The 15,650-nt window shown below is 44.7% G+C and overlaps 1 protein-coding gene across 9 annotated transcripts in view; it reads right to left on the reverse strand.

Annotated features, from left to right (window-relative positions):
- SMURF1 (SMAD specific E3 ubiquitin protein ligase 1) overlaps window positions 1-15,650 on the reverse strand; it is a 102,438-nt gene that overhangs the window by 10,081 nt on the left and 76,707 nt on the right. For all 9 annotated transcript variants that reach the window (XR_014296018.1, XM_082643784.1, XM_082643780.1 and 6 more), the window contains 9 exons: window positions 15,387-15,520; window positions 15,165-15,230; window positions 13,842-13,917; window positions 12,109-12,350; window positions 11,317-11,401; window positions 9,336-9,482; window positions 8,108-8,306; window positions 6,559-6,662; window positions 665-779 (listed from right to left, as the gene is read on the reverse strand). Coding sequence is in view for 8 of the 9 variants with exons in the window: in XM_082643784.1 (XP_082499910.1) it covers window positions 665-779; window positions 6,559-6,662; window positions 8,108-8,306; window positions 9,336-9,482; window positions 11,317-11,401; window positions 12,109-12,350; window positions 13,842-13,917; window positions 15,165-15,230; window positions 15,387-15,520 (1,168 nt within the window). In the remaining variant the exon portion in view is untranslated. The remainder of the gene's footprint in view (window positions 1-664; window positions 780-6,558; window positions 6,663-8,107; window positions 8,307-9,335; window positions 9,483-11,316; window positions 11,402-12,108; window positions 12,351-13,841; window positions 13,918-15,164; window positions 15,231-15,386; window positions 15,521-15,650) is intronic.

Below are 15,650 nucleotides of genomic sequence, written 5' to 3' on the forward strand. Positions count from 1 at the left end.
CCAAGGGAGTTGAGGCAGGGACACAGAGGAAAAAAACTGTGAACAACCCAAGTAAGAGAACCATTCTAAAACCACCGCTGTTCTGGTTTGTAACCAGGGAACCTCCTGTTTCTACTTTTAGGTTGGAATTATAATCAGAGAGTTAGCTCCCATGTTGGTAAAAGGTCCTGTCACATCGACTGCTCGTCAGGGGCCACGTGCACGGCGAGGACTGCAGGACGCAGCCCCACATCAGAGCCTTCCTCCTACCCGCTGGCCACCCTCAGACCAGTTACACACACACCGTGCCTATCTCCTCATCTCTCTGACAAGCAGCTAAGAACATCAGCACCAGTGGCCAAAAAGGCCAATTATGGGAATATTCCCATTTCGATTGGGAGGAGGATGGACCTTGTAACCCACGTCTCAGAATGACACCATCAACAAATACAGCCGTCAAGCCAGAGCTCCCCTGAAACGACATACTCATTGATACCAGTCACTGAAAATACGGGATTGAAACCGTCCATCTTAATCCAGTTCTCACTCTACCTTGCAATGTTTTATTTACCATAGACTCTGAGTAAGTCTACAATGAATCAACCAAGAATTGAGATTGAAACTGGAAATCCATTTAAGAAATTCTCCAACTAAGTCTCCGACCTCTTTATTCATTAATACTTACAGGGTTGATGGAAGAATCGGGATTGATTTGCAACATGTAAATGTTGTCCGTGGAATATTGGAAGAGTCCATAGTACGGATTCAACATCTCATGGCACAATAAGTAAAGCCACTCCCTAGAAACGACAACAACAAGACATTTTAAAACTTCCTAGTTTCAGATCTTAACAAAAGGACTGATTCACCATGCCCTAGAAAGCCAAACTGGTAAGGCTGCCTGATGAGTCTGAGAGGATGTGATTTGTGCCGATTGGGCAAATAAGCTTAATGAAGTAAAAAGAATTGCTTCTGGTGGCGTCAGAAATGGATTTTCTGGCCAAAAGTCCAGTAACTCTGAAGCTGAGAAAGAACTGTGGTTGCCTGGAATCAGTACCAGCTCAGAGGCACAGTGTGCTCCACAGTCTGTCAGCTTTCTTGCACCCCAACTAAGGTTTTCTCTGCTACTTTGCAGAGATCAAGAGCTCAGGTGATGATGTTAACAATGTGGTAGAAACCAACAAAAGTGCAACAGAAAGCCATACGATCCTACTTCTATGTCAAAAATGCGTGTGCACGTACACGAAACAGAAAAAATATATACGCAGAGCATAGAGAAAGATGGGAAGGATTTATACTAACATGTTGACAGTAGGTAACTGGAGAATTTGCATTCTGGGCGTTTTAATTTTTTTCACTTCTTTCTAGTTTTTAGATTTCTGATGGTATCATGTTATTAATGTTTAAATAAGGAGAAAACATTTCCCAGTCTAGGGAGACAGGGATTATTTAAGAATGACTTTTGCCCTCATAATTTTCTGTCCTGTTGAATTCTTATTTTTTGCCATAAGCGTTTATCACTTTTATAATTTAAAGGACTAGTTTAAAATTTTAAAATGTTAATTCTAAGAGTTTAAAAATCTGGATAGGGTACGTAAAATGGATTATTTTCTGAATTCCTTTATTTCTGAATTATTTCATTATAAAAAAGCCCCAAATCAAAACCAAACAAAAAAAGCACTCTAAACAGAACCCATATGACTCAGCTGCTGTGGCCAGATTGTGATAAGCCCAGGTATGGGGGTCTATACAACACTGTGTAGCCTTTTATTCTTTCTACTCAAAACTCCTTTAAATGGACGAATCTTATTAAGATAGCTGCCCCAAGTTTTACTCTGGAATTTCTTACTCCTTCAAACAGAAAAGACAGAATTGAGAAAATACGAAAAGGATAAGCACAAGTGCAAATCATCTGTTGGAGAAAATTGTGAAAATACACACAAAATGATTACACCAACACAAAGTTGTGTATCAAACTCAAAAGAACAGGAAGGAACTACCAGAAGAGATGAGACAGACACCAAATCTTATGAAGCCTCTTTACTAGGAAGGCAGAATTTCCCAACTCTGGTGCTTTGATTTATCCCCAAGTTTTGGAGTTTGGATTTATGAAGAATTGTTTTCATAAATGCCAAGGACCTGCAACTGTCTAGACAGGAAGTGATTAAAATACAAGCAAACATTCTGACCGAGCTGTGGACAAGGTACAGAGCACGAGGTATGTTCTGGAAGTGGTCAGGGAAGAGCTAACTACACAGGCAGAAGAGGGAGAGAAAGGAAAAGGTTCAGAGCCAAACACTGGGGAGATGAGCATAGACTGATTCCCATCCACCAACATAAGGGACACAGACACACATGTATGTGTAACACACATGTAACTGACATCTCTCCTCAGCCCTACACGACAGGTGTGAGCCACTCAGACACGAGGAAGACTCAGCTGAAACAACGCGAGATCAGACTGGAGGCAGAAAAGCAGGGCTTCTCAGCTCTTCCCTCTGTAGCATCATGTTAATCAAAGGAGCTACACAAAGACTTGATAACCACGGAAAATGCAGAGGAAAGCGAAACCTAACCAGACCAAACCTAACCCAGCTATTCACGTGCGTGCCTAGGAACCTATAACCCCAGCTGTGCACGGGAGCAACCATAAAGCAAAACAGTTCAGGATATTGACTCTTGAGATATCTCGAGACTATAAAGGAAAAGGTAGAGAAGAGAAAATGGAAGTAGTTTGATCTGAATTTAGGACAAATATGAATGAGGAAGTAGGAAGAGCCTCCCTGAAAAGGGGGACGGAAAGCCTAAACCCCTAGTCTGGAAACGGAATTCGTGTCTTCAAGGGCAAACAGAAGTTACATTCGCCAGAAGAAAGATGGTTCCTAGAATCAATATTGAGAAGGTCAAGGAAGAAACTTGGAACAACCTGGAAAGGAAAAGCATTTCCCATGGAGAGGCAGTACCAGTGCAAGCGCGCTATCAGGAAAGCTGGGCTTTTCTGCATCCCTTATCCCAGACGGAGTCAAGATCAACTGAGGAGCAGGAGGGGAGATAAAGGAAGACAGCGATGGGAAGAGGCTGGAGGAATGATTCTGTTCTGGGGCCCAAGGGCACATCATGGCTTTTGTAATTGTTTACTTTTGGCTGCTGAAAAAAATCCCAATTCCACCCAGAAACCTGATGAGACCCCCTATAATGCTTCTCAGAACCTAATTTTGCTGGTGCTGACTGCTGCGGCGCTGAGAATCCACTTGTGTTTTCTAAATTGTGAGGGTACGAGGCTCTCCTGTCCCCTGACCCCCAAGGCCGGGCCACTATCACACGTCCGCACAGGAACGAGGCCCCTTGGCAGCATCTACCAGCGGTGTGGTCACTTGTGCAATGTTATGATTAATGTCTGGACCTCGTCAGGTTGAGGACTCCTTTGCACGGGGGGCGGGGTGGGGGGGTGAAGGGAGCAGGGGACACGTTGCTTTGCTCACATCGTATCCCAAGTACCCAGTCCGCGGTGGAGTCTCAGTGCTTACTGGTTAATGAATAAATACTGAAAATACTCCCTCCGAGGGCCCAAGGGTGCACTGGCTCCGGGGGGGAGGGGGGCATGCAGCACAGAGGGAGGCTGTGAGGACCACCCACATCTGAGCCACAGGGGCTGGGTGGGCAGTTCAGTGAGGCGGGAAAGAGCAGGGAGCAGCTGGGGGGAGGGGCAACCCGAAATGTTGAACTGTTAGGTTTAAGAGGCTAAATACCCAAGCACAGATGAGAGGCAACTGGTAAACAAGTCTGGAGCTGAAGGAGGGGCAAGGAGGGGTGGCCAGGAGGCTCCAGGGCTACGCTCAGATGCCCGCAATGTCCAGTGGGAAGGAGGAGGGGGACGCACAGCAGAGGAGCCTGAGAGGGAGATTCGAGGGAAACCAGGTGCCCTGGAAACCAAGTGACAAAGGTGTTTCGAGAAGCAGGGGGCCAACAACTACATCAATTCCTGCTGACAGACCAAGACTGAGTCGTCATCACTGGGTTTGGTGAGATGCAGGTCAGGGGGGCCTCGACACAAATGGCTTCAGAGGGCAGGGAGATCTGCTCAGAATGTGTTCAAGAGAAAGCGAGGATGTGGAAGCGGGAACTGGGATCGCACGACTCTTTTGAGGGGTTTTGCTACAAAGAGAACAGAGGAACAGGGCGATGACTGAGCTATGCATTCTTGAACGCATCTCTGTCTTTCCTGGAGTTTTTAATTGTTTTTCTTTTTCCTGTGCTTTCTTTGCCTTTATTGCCTCCTTTATTGAAGCTTCAACAGGAAGCGGATATAGTATCTAGGAAAGGTTGGGGGGGGCATGTTTGTTTCTTTTAAGAAGGGGAGTTGCCGTAGCACATCTGTATGACCCAAGAGAAAGGGACATTCTGATGAAAAGAAATAGATGTGAAATAACAGGAAAAGCAAAAGGGCCTGGGGTGCACTGTGCCAGAGGCAGGGTTGCTCTTATACGGGGACATGCGTGCGCCACTCAGGGCCACGGCAGGGAAGTCTGACCGTACGAGTACAGACAATGGCAGACTTGATATCTGGTGGTGATGGTGAGGAAGGACCTTTCAGACTGCTTCTGTTTCCTCAGTTAAATAGGAAGCAAAGTCAGCAGCTAAGAGTGAGGATGGGTGGAAGTGATGCCAGAGATCTGAGAAAGAGAACTACAGGGAACTGAAGTAGGTGCTGAACCCTCCTTGTGGCTGGTGGCTATCGATGCAGAGAAAGGCCAGCAGCATGGAAGTGTGTTCTCCTCCAGCCACATTCAGCCGATCAGGCAATGCTCAGAGCAGCCTGAGGAGGGGAAATCTTCGGAGCTGGCATTTTGCCAGGTAAGCACAGCAAATGGAAAGAGGCAGGGAAGTTACGAGGGGGCATAAGGGAGCAATTATGAGGGTGGATTACAGGTAAGGAGGAAGTGAAGACAGGAGGGGTGTGAAAAACAGAAAAAAGGTGGTGGAACCTGTGGATGATGGGTGGCCATGGATGGGGTCAAATAAATTAGACATGCCCAAAGCCAGACTGTTCTCCGACAGTGACTCTGGGTGCTGAGAAGCAGCGGAGCAGTGTCTTCAGAGTTCTGAATGAGAACTGTTTTCCTTCTAGAAGCCTATAAAGAGCTAAACTACCAGTCAAACTGTAGATTATGACATTTTCAGACTCAAGATCTTGGAAAACCCCCCTCCCATACACACCCCTTCTAAGAAAGCTACTTGAGGATATATTCCAGTAACATAATGGCGTAAGCCAAAAAAGAGGAAGCCATAGGACCCGTACGACAATGGCTCTAAGCCAAGAAAGCAGTGAAGTCCCATGAAGGCAACTGCAGCAGGTCCAGAGAATCAACAGTCAGTCTGGACAGAGTCTCCACAAGAGAGATACATGGAGCAAAGAGGGTGGGTGAGGATGGCAAAAGGTGAAGTTTAATGGGGCAACAGAGACAAGACCTGGTTTTAAGAAAAAAAGAAGAAATTCTTGGGAAAATTAAAATTTGTTCGAAAGGATAAACTAAATGATAGAATACCACTTAATCCCTCAATGAACAATATTTACATTGTCATAATAATATAAAGCAATGTATTGATTTTTCAACTCCTATAAATAATAGGTAGACAAGCACGAGAGACTGACTTAATTTTGGTGACAGAACAAAATGTAAATCTCGAACCTTGACAATATAAAAGTAATACTACAGATGACAGAATGTAAGAAGTAAGAGGTGGAAGGAATGCTGGAATGCTGAAGGGAAAGTCAGGAGTATTAATATCCTTTTTGTATGAAAAAGGTCAAGAGATAATGTCTCTAGCTGACCATGAAAAAATAATGGTGAAAAAACATTATATAAAGTTACAAAGACAATGATAGAAGAACTAAAAATACTGATATTACAAAACTGAGAAGTGAGAGTATTAAATTAGATCCTCACCACAACCACTACCTGGTCTATCTGTGCCTATGACCATACATCATGAAATCAGTAGATAACATCAGAACTTGATCGAGTTAGTGATCTAGATGGTTGGTTATATTAGAAGAAACAGTTAAAAGAGCAGAACAGTTGTCTCAAAGGTGAAAAGAGGTAAGACAGGAAACAGAATATAATCATGAAAAGCTACTATCTTTAAAATCATTTGCATGAATTATTTTGACCAAAATCTCATTTTACAAAACTTGTTTGACACAAATGCAACGTATATGCCTTCCTCTCACCCCTGAAAGTCGTCTAGTGAGAGAAGCAAGGCTGCCTCCGTATTAACTTCGGGTTCAAGTCGGGCCACATGGAGAAGGGAGTAAGGGTAGAAGTTTAATAATTCATACTTTCTAAAAAGGAAAGTGATGGTGAAGTGCACGTGCGTTCTGATGGGTCATGGCAGGATGCTAGCGTGGCACACGCTCTTAGGAATTCTTTTTCTAAGAACGCTCTCTGATGGCAACACCTGAAGTCCTGACTGCTCCAAGACCAGCACCAGAAAGGGGCAAACGACTTCTCTGCAAATATTTGCTCACAGGTGCGCTCAAATCCATGCAGTAGGGAGGGGGGTACACGAGCCTCTCACCTCGCCACCCCGCCATAGTCCAAACCTTCTTCTCCTCGGAATTTCACCATCAGTCGCTTTTTCAAGTCTTTTGGTCGCATCTTCATTATCTGGCGATAAGACTCCTGCACATCAAAATTACAGTTTCAGAGAGAAGAGCTTATCTTATTTTTAAAGTTATAAAATTATGAAAGGTTATTTATAATGGAGCTCAATTACAAATAAGCATCTGAGCTTATTTTTAAGCCTTTGAATCTGATTTTTGTCTGGTTCCTATTGAGAATGTTTATTTGGCATCTAGGACATTGCTGCTTCCTTCACTTTTTCTCCCTCAGAAACAGCAAAGCACATGGCAGGGGATACTGTACCTAAAGGAAACACACATTTATTCTCAGCACAATCATGACTTAAGAGTTGAACGTCCTCGCTAGGGTTGATTTCCTCTACACAAATTAATTCCAATGTGTCCTATAAATAATTGATATATTTTAACCAAAATGAAGACATCACAAGAGAGTCTGAACACTAAAAGAATTCTGAGCCTGATTTTACATCTGAAGTCAAAAATCACACTTTCCCATGGAGTCAAAAAACCCAAGGAGTGTTTAAGTAAGACATAAAGCAGCTTATCAGACACAGAAAACATGTGGTCAGCCTAATAGTCCCTCAGATTCAGCATCTGGAGAGGAACCAGCTAAACATCTGTAGGTATTTTCAGTGAAAAGGCACTTAAGGATCTTTTCTTGCTTTAAATTTAATGTAATTCAAAAGCTGGATCCCAAGAGGCAAGAGGACACTGAGTGGAAATGATCTGTCAGCGGCACCTCAAGAATTCAGCTCTTCTCTACCCCCAACAAACACTTAACGATGCTCAGTGGGCAAAATCAGGCACTTCAGCTGATCCACTCATCTGGCTGTGCCCAAGCCTCCATCCCTCTGCGGCCCCCTCAGCTGCTGTGGCCCCCTCAGCTGCTGTGGCCCAGTGAGAATCTGTGTCTCGTATGATCATTTCTGCCAAGGATTCCACAAAGGCCCAAACACAGCTGAGATTCTACTCATGATCGTGGGCCTGAGAAACGGGCCCTGCCTAGCAAAGGCCCTGCCTGTTTAGGGACCCTGGTCCCGCAGGGGAGCTGGACAAAGGCCAGAACCCTGCTCGGAACCATCAGTTCTTCCTCCTTCCAGAAGGGACAACAGGGAGGCCACTTAGCTTCTCTGAGGAGGCAACGCCACAAGGGGAAATTGCATGCAAGGCTGCAGCAGAAGGAATGCTTGATTCTAGGAAACTGTGCAGATGGCAGGAAATAGAATCTGTACAATGCGGGCACAGGGATTTACAATGTTATTTAGTACTAGTTTCTGTACAGATCTCTACCTTTTCACTCAGAAGTCAATGATTTTTAAACCTTTACCACAGGAGGAAATACAGTTCCCTCTCTCACCTTGGGCTTTGGCCCTGATAAAGCTCTGCATTTCACTGAGCGATAAAATCAATCTCCGAAACACCAGACAGAAAGCAGAACTCACTGTCTACTGACAGGGAGGAAGATTCTGTGCCCGAACCCCGTACCTCAAATATTTCCTCTCTGGATACTTCGATGCGGCAATGACCAGCTTGGGGTTGCTGAAGTGAGAGCTCGTGTCTGAGGACCTTCAGTTTCTGGACTAAATCTCTCTCATATCTCTGGGCGGGAAGCTCCTCATCTTCCACGGAGCCCTCACTGGGCAGTGGCAGCGGCTGGCTGGGCTCCTTTAGTTGGCACTGGTGACTGGAGAAGAACAGAAGCATCGAGGTCGCCCCAAGAGCAGCGGCCAAGGTTGCTGCCAGCAGTGCGCCCACACAAAAGGGACTGAGAGGGGAAGTCATTTCACCAAACTACTAGTCAAAATTTCTTATGGAAAAACTGCTGGTGGCCACCCTCAGGCTAAATACATGTCTAGGATTCAGTCAAGGAGGCCCTCCATCTCCGTGTCTCATACATGATCATCGCCATAAGTAAAAACAGAAACTGCTAGCATTCGTCGTGCATCTAGTGTGTATCTGTGAGCCTGACCAACGCACTATTAGATGTGCCTTGGGTGTGAGAGTTAAATGGAGTTGACGAGAGCACTTTCAAAGCAGATGACCGTGGAGGGGGGCAAAATGCACAGGAGCAAACAAGTGAAATGCAGTGGTAACTACTCCTGCTCATAACCAAGAGATTTCCAAGCCCACTCATCAAAGGCAGAAGTCCAGAGACCTTTTGGACACAGTAGCATCTGTCCTGTTCAAGTTTTGCCGGTTGCGTCAGCTGTCAATGACAAGTGCCCCGTGGGCTCTCATGTTCTGAGGACACAGCAAACCTGGAACATGGAGTGTGGGAGCCAAGGTCATACCGAGGTCCACGGCCCCCGGGCATCATGGCCCGGGAAGAGGTTCCAGCAAGCAGTGCTCTGGACCAGCCCTCCCAGACAGTGGTGAGCAGGCACCAAGGAAAGCCTCACTTCACTGCTTCTCTAAGGCCATGTATCCCATCAGAGTGCTCGCCACGGAAGCTTCGCGAGTGAAGCTGCCCCATACTGCCAGCTCAGGGGATTTCATTTAGGCTGCAAGCTAGAACAGGGTGACAACAACATAGGACTTCAGTACTGCTCACAGCGGCTTGAGAGTTTAAAACGCAATTGTCCACCAAGTATTTATCGTATTTTGCTTACGCTTATTCTCTGCTAACCAACAATGCAATCAAGAAATGAAGAAAAAAGTTAGTAGAAAACATGAAATTTTAACGAGGTCAACAAAGATTTGTTAAAAGTCTTACTTCATGATGTGGTGTAACCTTGGGTCTGTAAACTGGGTTGTTCGGTTATTATGATCTACAAAATATATTCTCCCGGAAACTGTACTTCGGACTTCCCAACCGGGTGGCAGTGGTCCAAGTTCATCACAGTTCACGCTGTTAAGGTCTCTACCAAAATGGAAGATACAGAGAGGTTTGTCCATCTGTGTGTGGAGGCCTAAGACCAAAACTTCCATGAGAGAACCCGGGGCGTCCCCTTATCCAGGGGCCGTGTCCTGGTCCTGCTAAGAGGGACAGTCGCGGTGTTACTTACGCCAAACTTGCACTGAGCCCAGGCCTCTGTGCCGCAAGTGGCAGCACAGTCCCGCGGATAAACCACAACCCTCAGAGCCTGTGACCATGATAGGGAATGTGGTCTGCCCGGGGAGTACCATTCTTTCCATGAAAGAGGGCCAAAATAGTAGGAAGTATCTGAAGGCTGCTGGAAAACTCTCTGGATTCACAATTAAATGCTCAAGGTCAGAAAGGTTTCTGCGTGGAAAGGCTCCCAAACAGTACAAGTTTTTTCAAGCTGATGGGGATGTATGAACATGCCTTCGAAATCTTCCAGTTCTAGACATCTGCACCGGGTAGAGGCCATCTCTTTTTTTTTTTTTTTTTTTGGCGGTACACGGGCCTCTCACTGTTGTGGCCTCTCCTGTTGCAGAGCACAGGCTCCGGACGCGCAGGCTCAGCGGCCGTGGCTCACGGGCCCAGCCGCTCCACGGCATGTGGGATCCTCCCGGACCTGGGCACGAACCCGTGTCCCCTGCATCGGCAGGCGGACTCTCAACCACTGCGCCACCAGGGAAGCCCGACCATCTCATTTTTGAGTTGGCTTTGTTAATAAGCAAGTCTTTCTAATTCTAACCTCTTGATTCATTATTTCAGCACACCCCACAGTCATCTGGGAGCACAGCATTACTGACCAAGATGCTTTTCTAATCAGGACCAAAGCCTGACATTCCTTCCAATGAGTACTAAAGAGACACCTCATTCATTTGCAGGTAATATTTCCATTGTAATTACAGACACTGAATTGTAAATTCAACATAGATTTGGAAAATCAAAGACAAGAAGCTTGTTCTCAAATGAAACAAATTATGAATAAAAACAAAATGAGCATTACTAAAAATGTTATTAGGAAGTAATGCTATTCTGAAACAAAAGAAAAACTTTTTTAAAGAAAAAAGGAAAGCAAAGCAACGAGAAAAAAAGAAACTTAACTCCATGACGGGGTGGGGGTGGGGTAGGGGTCTCTCTGACCTGGGCTCAGATGTATGGCCTTGTAGAAGGAATTCGTATAGAAAAGCTTCATCTCCCCCAGGATTAGTCCCCAAGGGACTGAGGCAATAGGGACAGTAAAGTAGAAGAGAGAAAGGGTAATAGTCTTTATATTTCCTTTTTAGCTTTTTATTATGGAAAGTTCTAAGCATATAAAAAAAAAAAACAGAGACACCATAGTGAATAACCAACTCTAACAACTACCAGCTTATCACCAACCTGTTTCCAGTGCTCCCCTATTCGCACCCCGATTATTTAAAGCATCACATCAGACATCATATCATTTCGCTCAGCAATATTTTTAGTTTAGAATGAGAGCAACACATCTTTAAGGGTTTATCGGTTTTTTAAGTAAGTGCATTTGATTTAATCTAAGGGTGAGGGTCTTGTGCAATTACGTGATCTAATTTCAAGATCCAGGATTGCTTTCTGAAGGGCCCCTTGCATTACGGCAGCTGCTGATCTACCAGCTGGAGAGTCGGTGGGGGGCATCAGAGCTGGGACCGTCACCCAGAGAGCCTAAGTCCAGGACCCCTGCTACAGATCCCTCTCTCCGTGCTGCTGCTCTTCCAAGTTTACATCTTCACACCAAAGGGGCTCTATCACCCACAGTCCGGGGTGGGGGGTCCAGGCAACTGCTGGAAAATGGCCTTGATGGTGAGAATTTTAGGAAACTTACCTGGGTATCCTGGGGTCGTGCCACGTGCTAACTCCAGTCTGCGTGTGCAGGAAGTAAACCTGCCCCTGCACCGTTGTTCTCTGTTCTGCATGAGAAAGTGGGGGATACGGTAGTTACATTCAATTCCAAAGAGAGTTTTCAACCAATCCTGTAAGCACAGAGTCCCAGCTTCCTTCCAACAGTCTTTAAAAGCACCGAGAGAAGGGTTTGAAGCACAGCAGTTAACTTCTGCCTGGCATCTGCGAGTCACAAGCCCTGGTGGACCTTACTTCTCCTGTTCACACTTGGAGAGGCGGCCACACCCCTGGACCTGCCACCTCGGACTGACCCTACCTTGACCTCTGTCCCCTGCATTAGCTCTTACTTCTGGTCTGATCTGCCACATCTACATGGATTCCTCCTGCATTTAGGTGCTCCCTCTGTGGTTGTCAAAAGATCCCATCCTTTCACTCGTACCCAAGGCCATCCTTCCCACGTTCAAATCCCAGGGCACTACAAATACCCCCATCCAGACCCCTGCCCCACTCCTCTCGGTTTTCTTTGATATTCATTTGCCTAAAATCTTCATACAACTGCTACACGGGGAGGTTGGAGCAATCGCGGACAAATTCATGACGAGAGATTTGTCAACCATCTCGGTTTACTTTTCTTTACACTGACACAACTCGTGGGGCACACCTCTGCAAACATCAGCACTTCTGGCAGGTATGAGTCACTAAAAAAAGCTTAAAACATTAAAGCTGTCTGAAACATCACCGATCACTCTCGGGACAGCGGGGTGGATGCTCTCACCGTAGCCTTCGGGCAGCTCCGGGGACTGGTGGCCGTGAGGTCGGTTCTGCGGCGTCTGGAGTGACCCTCGGACCTCAGGACTTCGCAGTCGCTGGGCCTGAAGTCTTTGATCCTGACTTGGGGATTCCACAGACCTGCAGCCACCCCCGCCAGCAGCAGCCCCAGTGCCATCCGTGTAAGGGGCTGGTTCCTCCATGAAGCAGCTGAGTGGCCTTCCAGGCCCTGAGTCTTCATACGCAGTTCTAGAAGGGGAAGACCACAGCCCACATCACACCACCAGCTGAAGACCAGGAAGCACGCGATAGTTCCATGCCACGCTCTCACTTCCATTTGTTTTGCTTTTCTGGAGCAATATATTGATAGAATGTCCCCAGTGCTTAGTTTCATATAATTCATCCTGTCCTATTTAATTGGAAAGCTAGACTTTTTCATGAGGAACCAGTGACCAAAGGGAGCCATGTGTAAAGTGCCACTGAGGCCACTCGTAGGATTTCATCCTCAGGCAGAGCCGAACGGTTGGAAAAAACCAACCTTGTACTCTAAGAAGCTCAGAAAATGAGATTTCAGTTTTCTTGACTCAGAATCATATCCAAACATTCCATTTTCCTTGTCATTTTATTCTATAATAGAACTCCTGGTTACATAAAATACCACAATGACTTTAAAAATGACTTTTAACATAAATCTTGATCCCCTGAACAACTGTGGAGACAATTTACCTTAATAGGCTATCTTCCCTTATAAGCAAGTACTTCTGAAAAACGTTCTACATTGAAAAAGTGCAAAGAGACACACAAATTGAGAGACTAGTTCAGTGAATGCCCTGGACTCATCACCCAGCTCCAGTGATTGTCTCGTGGCCACGTGCCCAACTCCTCCCCCCTGAGCTGGGTTATTCTGAAACCAATCCCAACATTTTACCATTTCATCCTTAAATATTTCAGCACAGACCCTCTGGAAGATAGGCCTTTTACCATTATCATGACCCCAAAAATGTACGTTAATTTTTTTAATATCATCAAATACCAGTCAGTGTTCAAATTTCTCCAGTCAGCTGTCTCATTAATCAGGATCCAAACGAGGTCCACACACCGCATTTAATAGGTACGTCTCTTAAATCTCTTTTATTAACTTATAGGTTCTCTCCCTTCCTTTTTAGTTATTTTTTTTGCAGTGTATTTGTTGAAGACACCAGGTTGTCTGCTACACTCTACAGGGTGCCCCCCTCTGGATGGAGCTTATCCCCGGGGCTGTGCAACCCATTCCCATCCCCTGGACCTCCAAGATGTAAGTTCATGTCAGATTATCTCTCTTTCATGATGTTGTCAGCAACTATTAATGACATTAATAGTTAACTCATCGGGGAATTGAAAAATTGTGATAGTGACCAATGAGAATTTTTGAGGGTGTTTTTCAGTTTTGGGGTTTTTTAGAATTTATTTCTCCCTGTATCATTATGAACTCAATGGATTGCTTCAATCCACTGCAGTTATAATTCTTTACTGATGCTTTTTGGCCAGCGGGAACCTCTGTAAATTGGATCCTGAGCCTTTGGGGCACTACCCCACTAGTTTTGACAGCTTCCTTTACAAACGAGGAAACTGGATCCCAGTGTTATCCCAAGACTGCAACTCAAGTATTCAACGCAGTGAAAAGGTGTGAAGGAAACTTTCATACAGTGCGAGAGCCTGGGCAGCAGAGAACTCAGTGGCCATCGCTGCAGTGATACGTACCCTTCATTTTCTAACAGCCCTCTGCAGTCTACCACGGACCCTCCAGTGCCTATTCTGTCTCGTGTCTGTAAACTGACTAAAAAGAAAAGAACATCCTGCATTAAAATCCAGTGGTATTTTACACAACTGTAACACAGTGAGCCATTGCAAATGTGTAATTTATGTATGATATTATTTTAAAAAGTGAGGCATATGTCTATACATACACATATACATTCCTATGTTTTCAAGTATGACGCATCTCACTCATTGGCTGCACAGAACGCATACCACCTGGAAGACTCCTTGTAAACGTGGAGCAGAAAGAGATGCTGTATTGTCTGTGCTCTTCATCAAAATAACAGAACACAATATTCGCTTCCTCCAAGGTACCTGATATTTTAAGATTTTGACTTATGTTTAATAAGGACACAGAGAGCACTGTCAGTATGTGCAAGGTCTGGATGCACCTACGTGTCGATTCTCTGTCCCTACTATGAACAACAAAGACACTTATGAAGCTGCTTCCAGTTATTCATTTTTCCCCGGCACATCCCTCCACAAAGAAAAGAAGAAATCACAAACAGAAAGGCAGTAAGTGGGAACTCTGTCATGACAGGAGTTTTCAGGATGGATACTCACTGTCCATTTATCTTGGGTCAGGTCTACAAAAGACAATACCTAAAAGATTTGGGGCCATAAGTCACTCTGGTGCGCTGCTGAAATACTGTTTTCTTTGATTGCTTGCAATGCATACAGTCAATATTTGGGTTACCCTGAAATGCTAATAAAAATGGGATGGATAACAGGATGAGCTACTTAACAGATAAATTACTTCCAATGGAATACCTCCAGTCAATGCTTTATGACATGAGCACATTTTATTTCTTCATTCTAAATAAGTCAATCCTCCGTAAAATCATATTACATGGAAGTCTTAAGAAATTCTCTTTGCCTTTTACATATATGATGGGTCCTCCTGAAGAAACTATTTCTTAACTCTTGCATATGTGGCCATCATTTTTATCATCTGCACTTGGATAATATGACAAATTGTCAACTCATGTGATGATTAAAATTACATTAAAAATTATAACCCTACATCTTTTTGTACCTTAGTTATTTTAATTCCACCTTGAATGACAGAATGAAGGGAATTAGATAAAATAATAAAAACCACATAAGATGAAATTTTTTAGTCCTTGGAGAGATGGCCCCCATATGGGGCCTGTCCTTCGAAGTATGTCACCATCGGTCAGTGCCTTTATGTGTTTTCTCAGTGATGAAGAGCTGAAGGTTAAGTCTGTAAAAGTTATCTCTTTATACAGATGAGAAAGTTCTTACCCACTATTTGGCCACGAACTGCATCAGTATCTGAGGGGTTTAGTTTGCATAGATCCAAACGCTGGTCTGCAAACAAACAATTCAAAACTTAACCCAGGGAAATGTTAACTAGAGAGGAAGGCAGGAATTCTGTATTCAGTACTCAAAAAAATAAAATAAAAAATGATGCACCATAAGCCTTCTTCAGTTGCATTAAGAGACAGAAAAACGTTGGGTTCTTACATCCAGTATCTTTTAATCTGCTGATGGCATTGGAGAGCAGCCGCACGCACCCCAGGAAGCCAGCTCCCTGCTTCTTGTGAATTTTCTTGTGGTTCCACACGCTGATGGTTATAGAATCTGTTTTCCCAACGTATCTGAAACCAACATGCAAACTCATTTTTAATTGTATTTCTCAATGGCGATAGCCCATTGAGATTTTATCTGATTGACTTGTTAGTCCAGAAGAATCCTTTTAAAATAATGTTGGCTCTATATCCACAGCTA

Source organism: Mesoplodon mirus, assembly GCF_964341445.2.
Source record: "Mesoplodon mirus genome assembly, chromosome: 15".
NCBI classification, from domain to species: Eukaryota; Metazoa; Chordata; class Mammalia; order Artiodactyla; family Ziphiidae; genus Mesoplodon; species Mesoplodon mirus.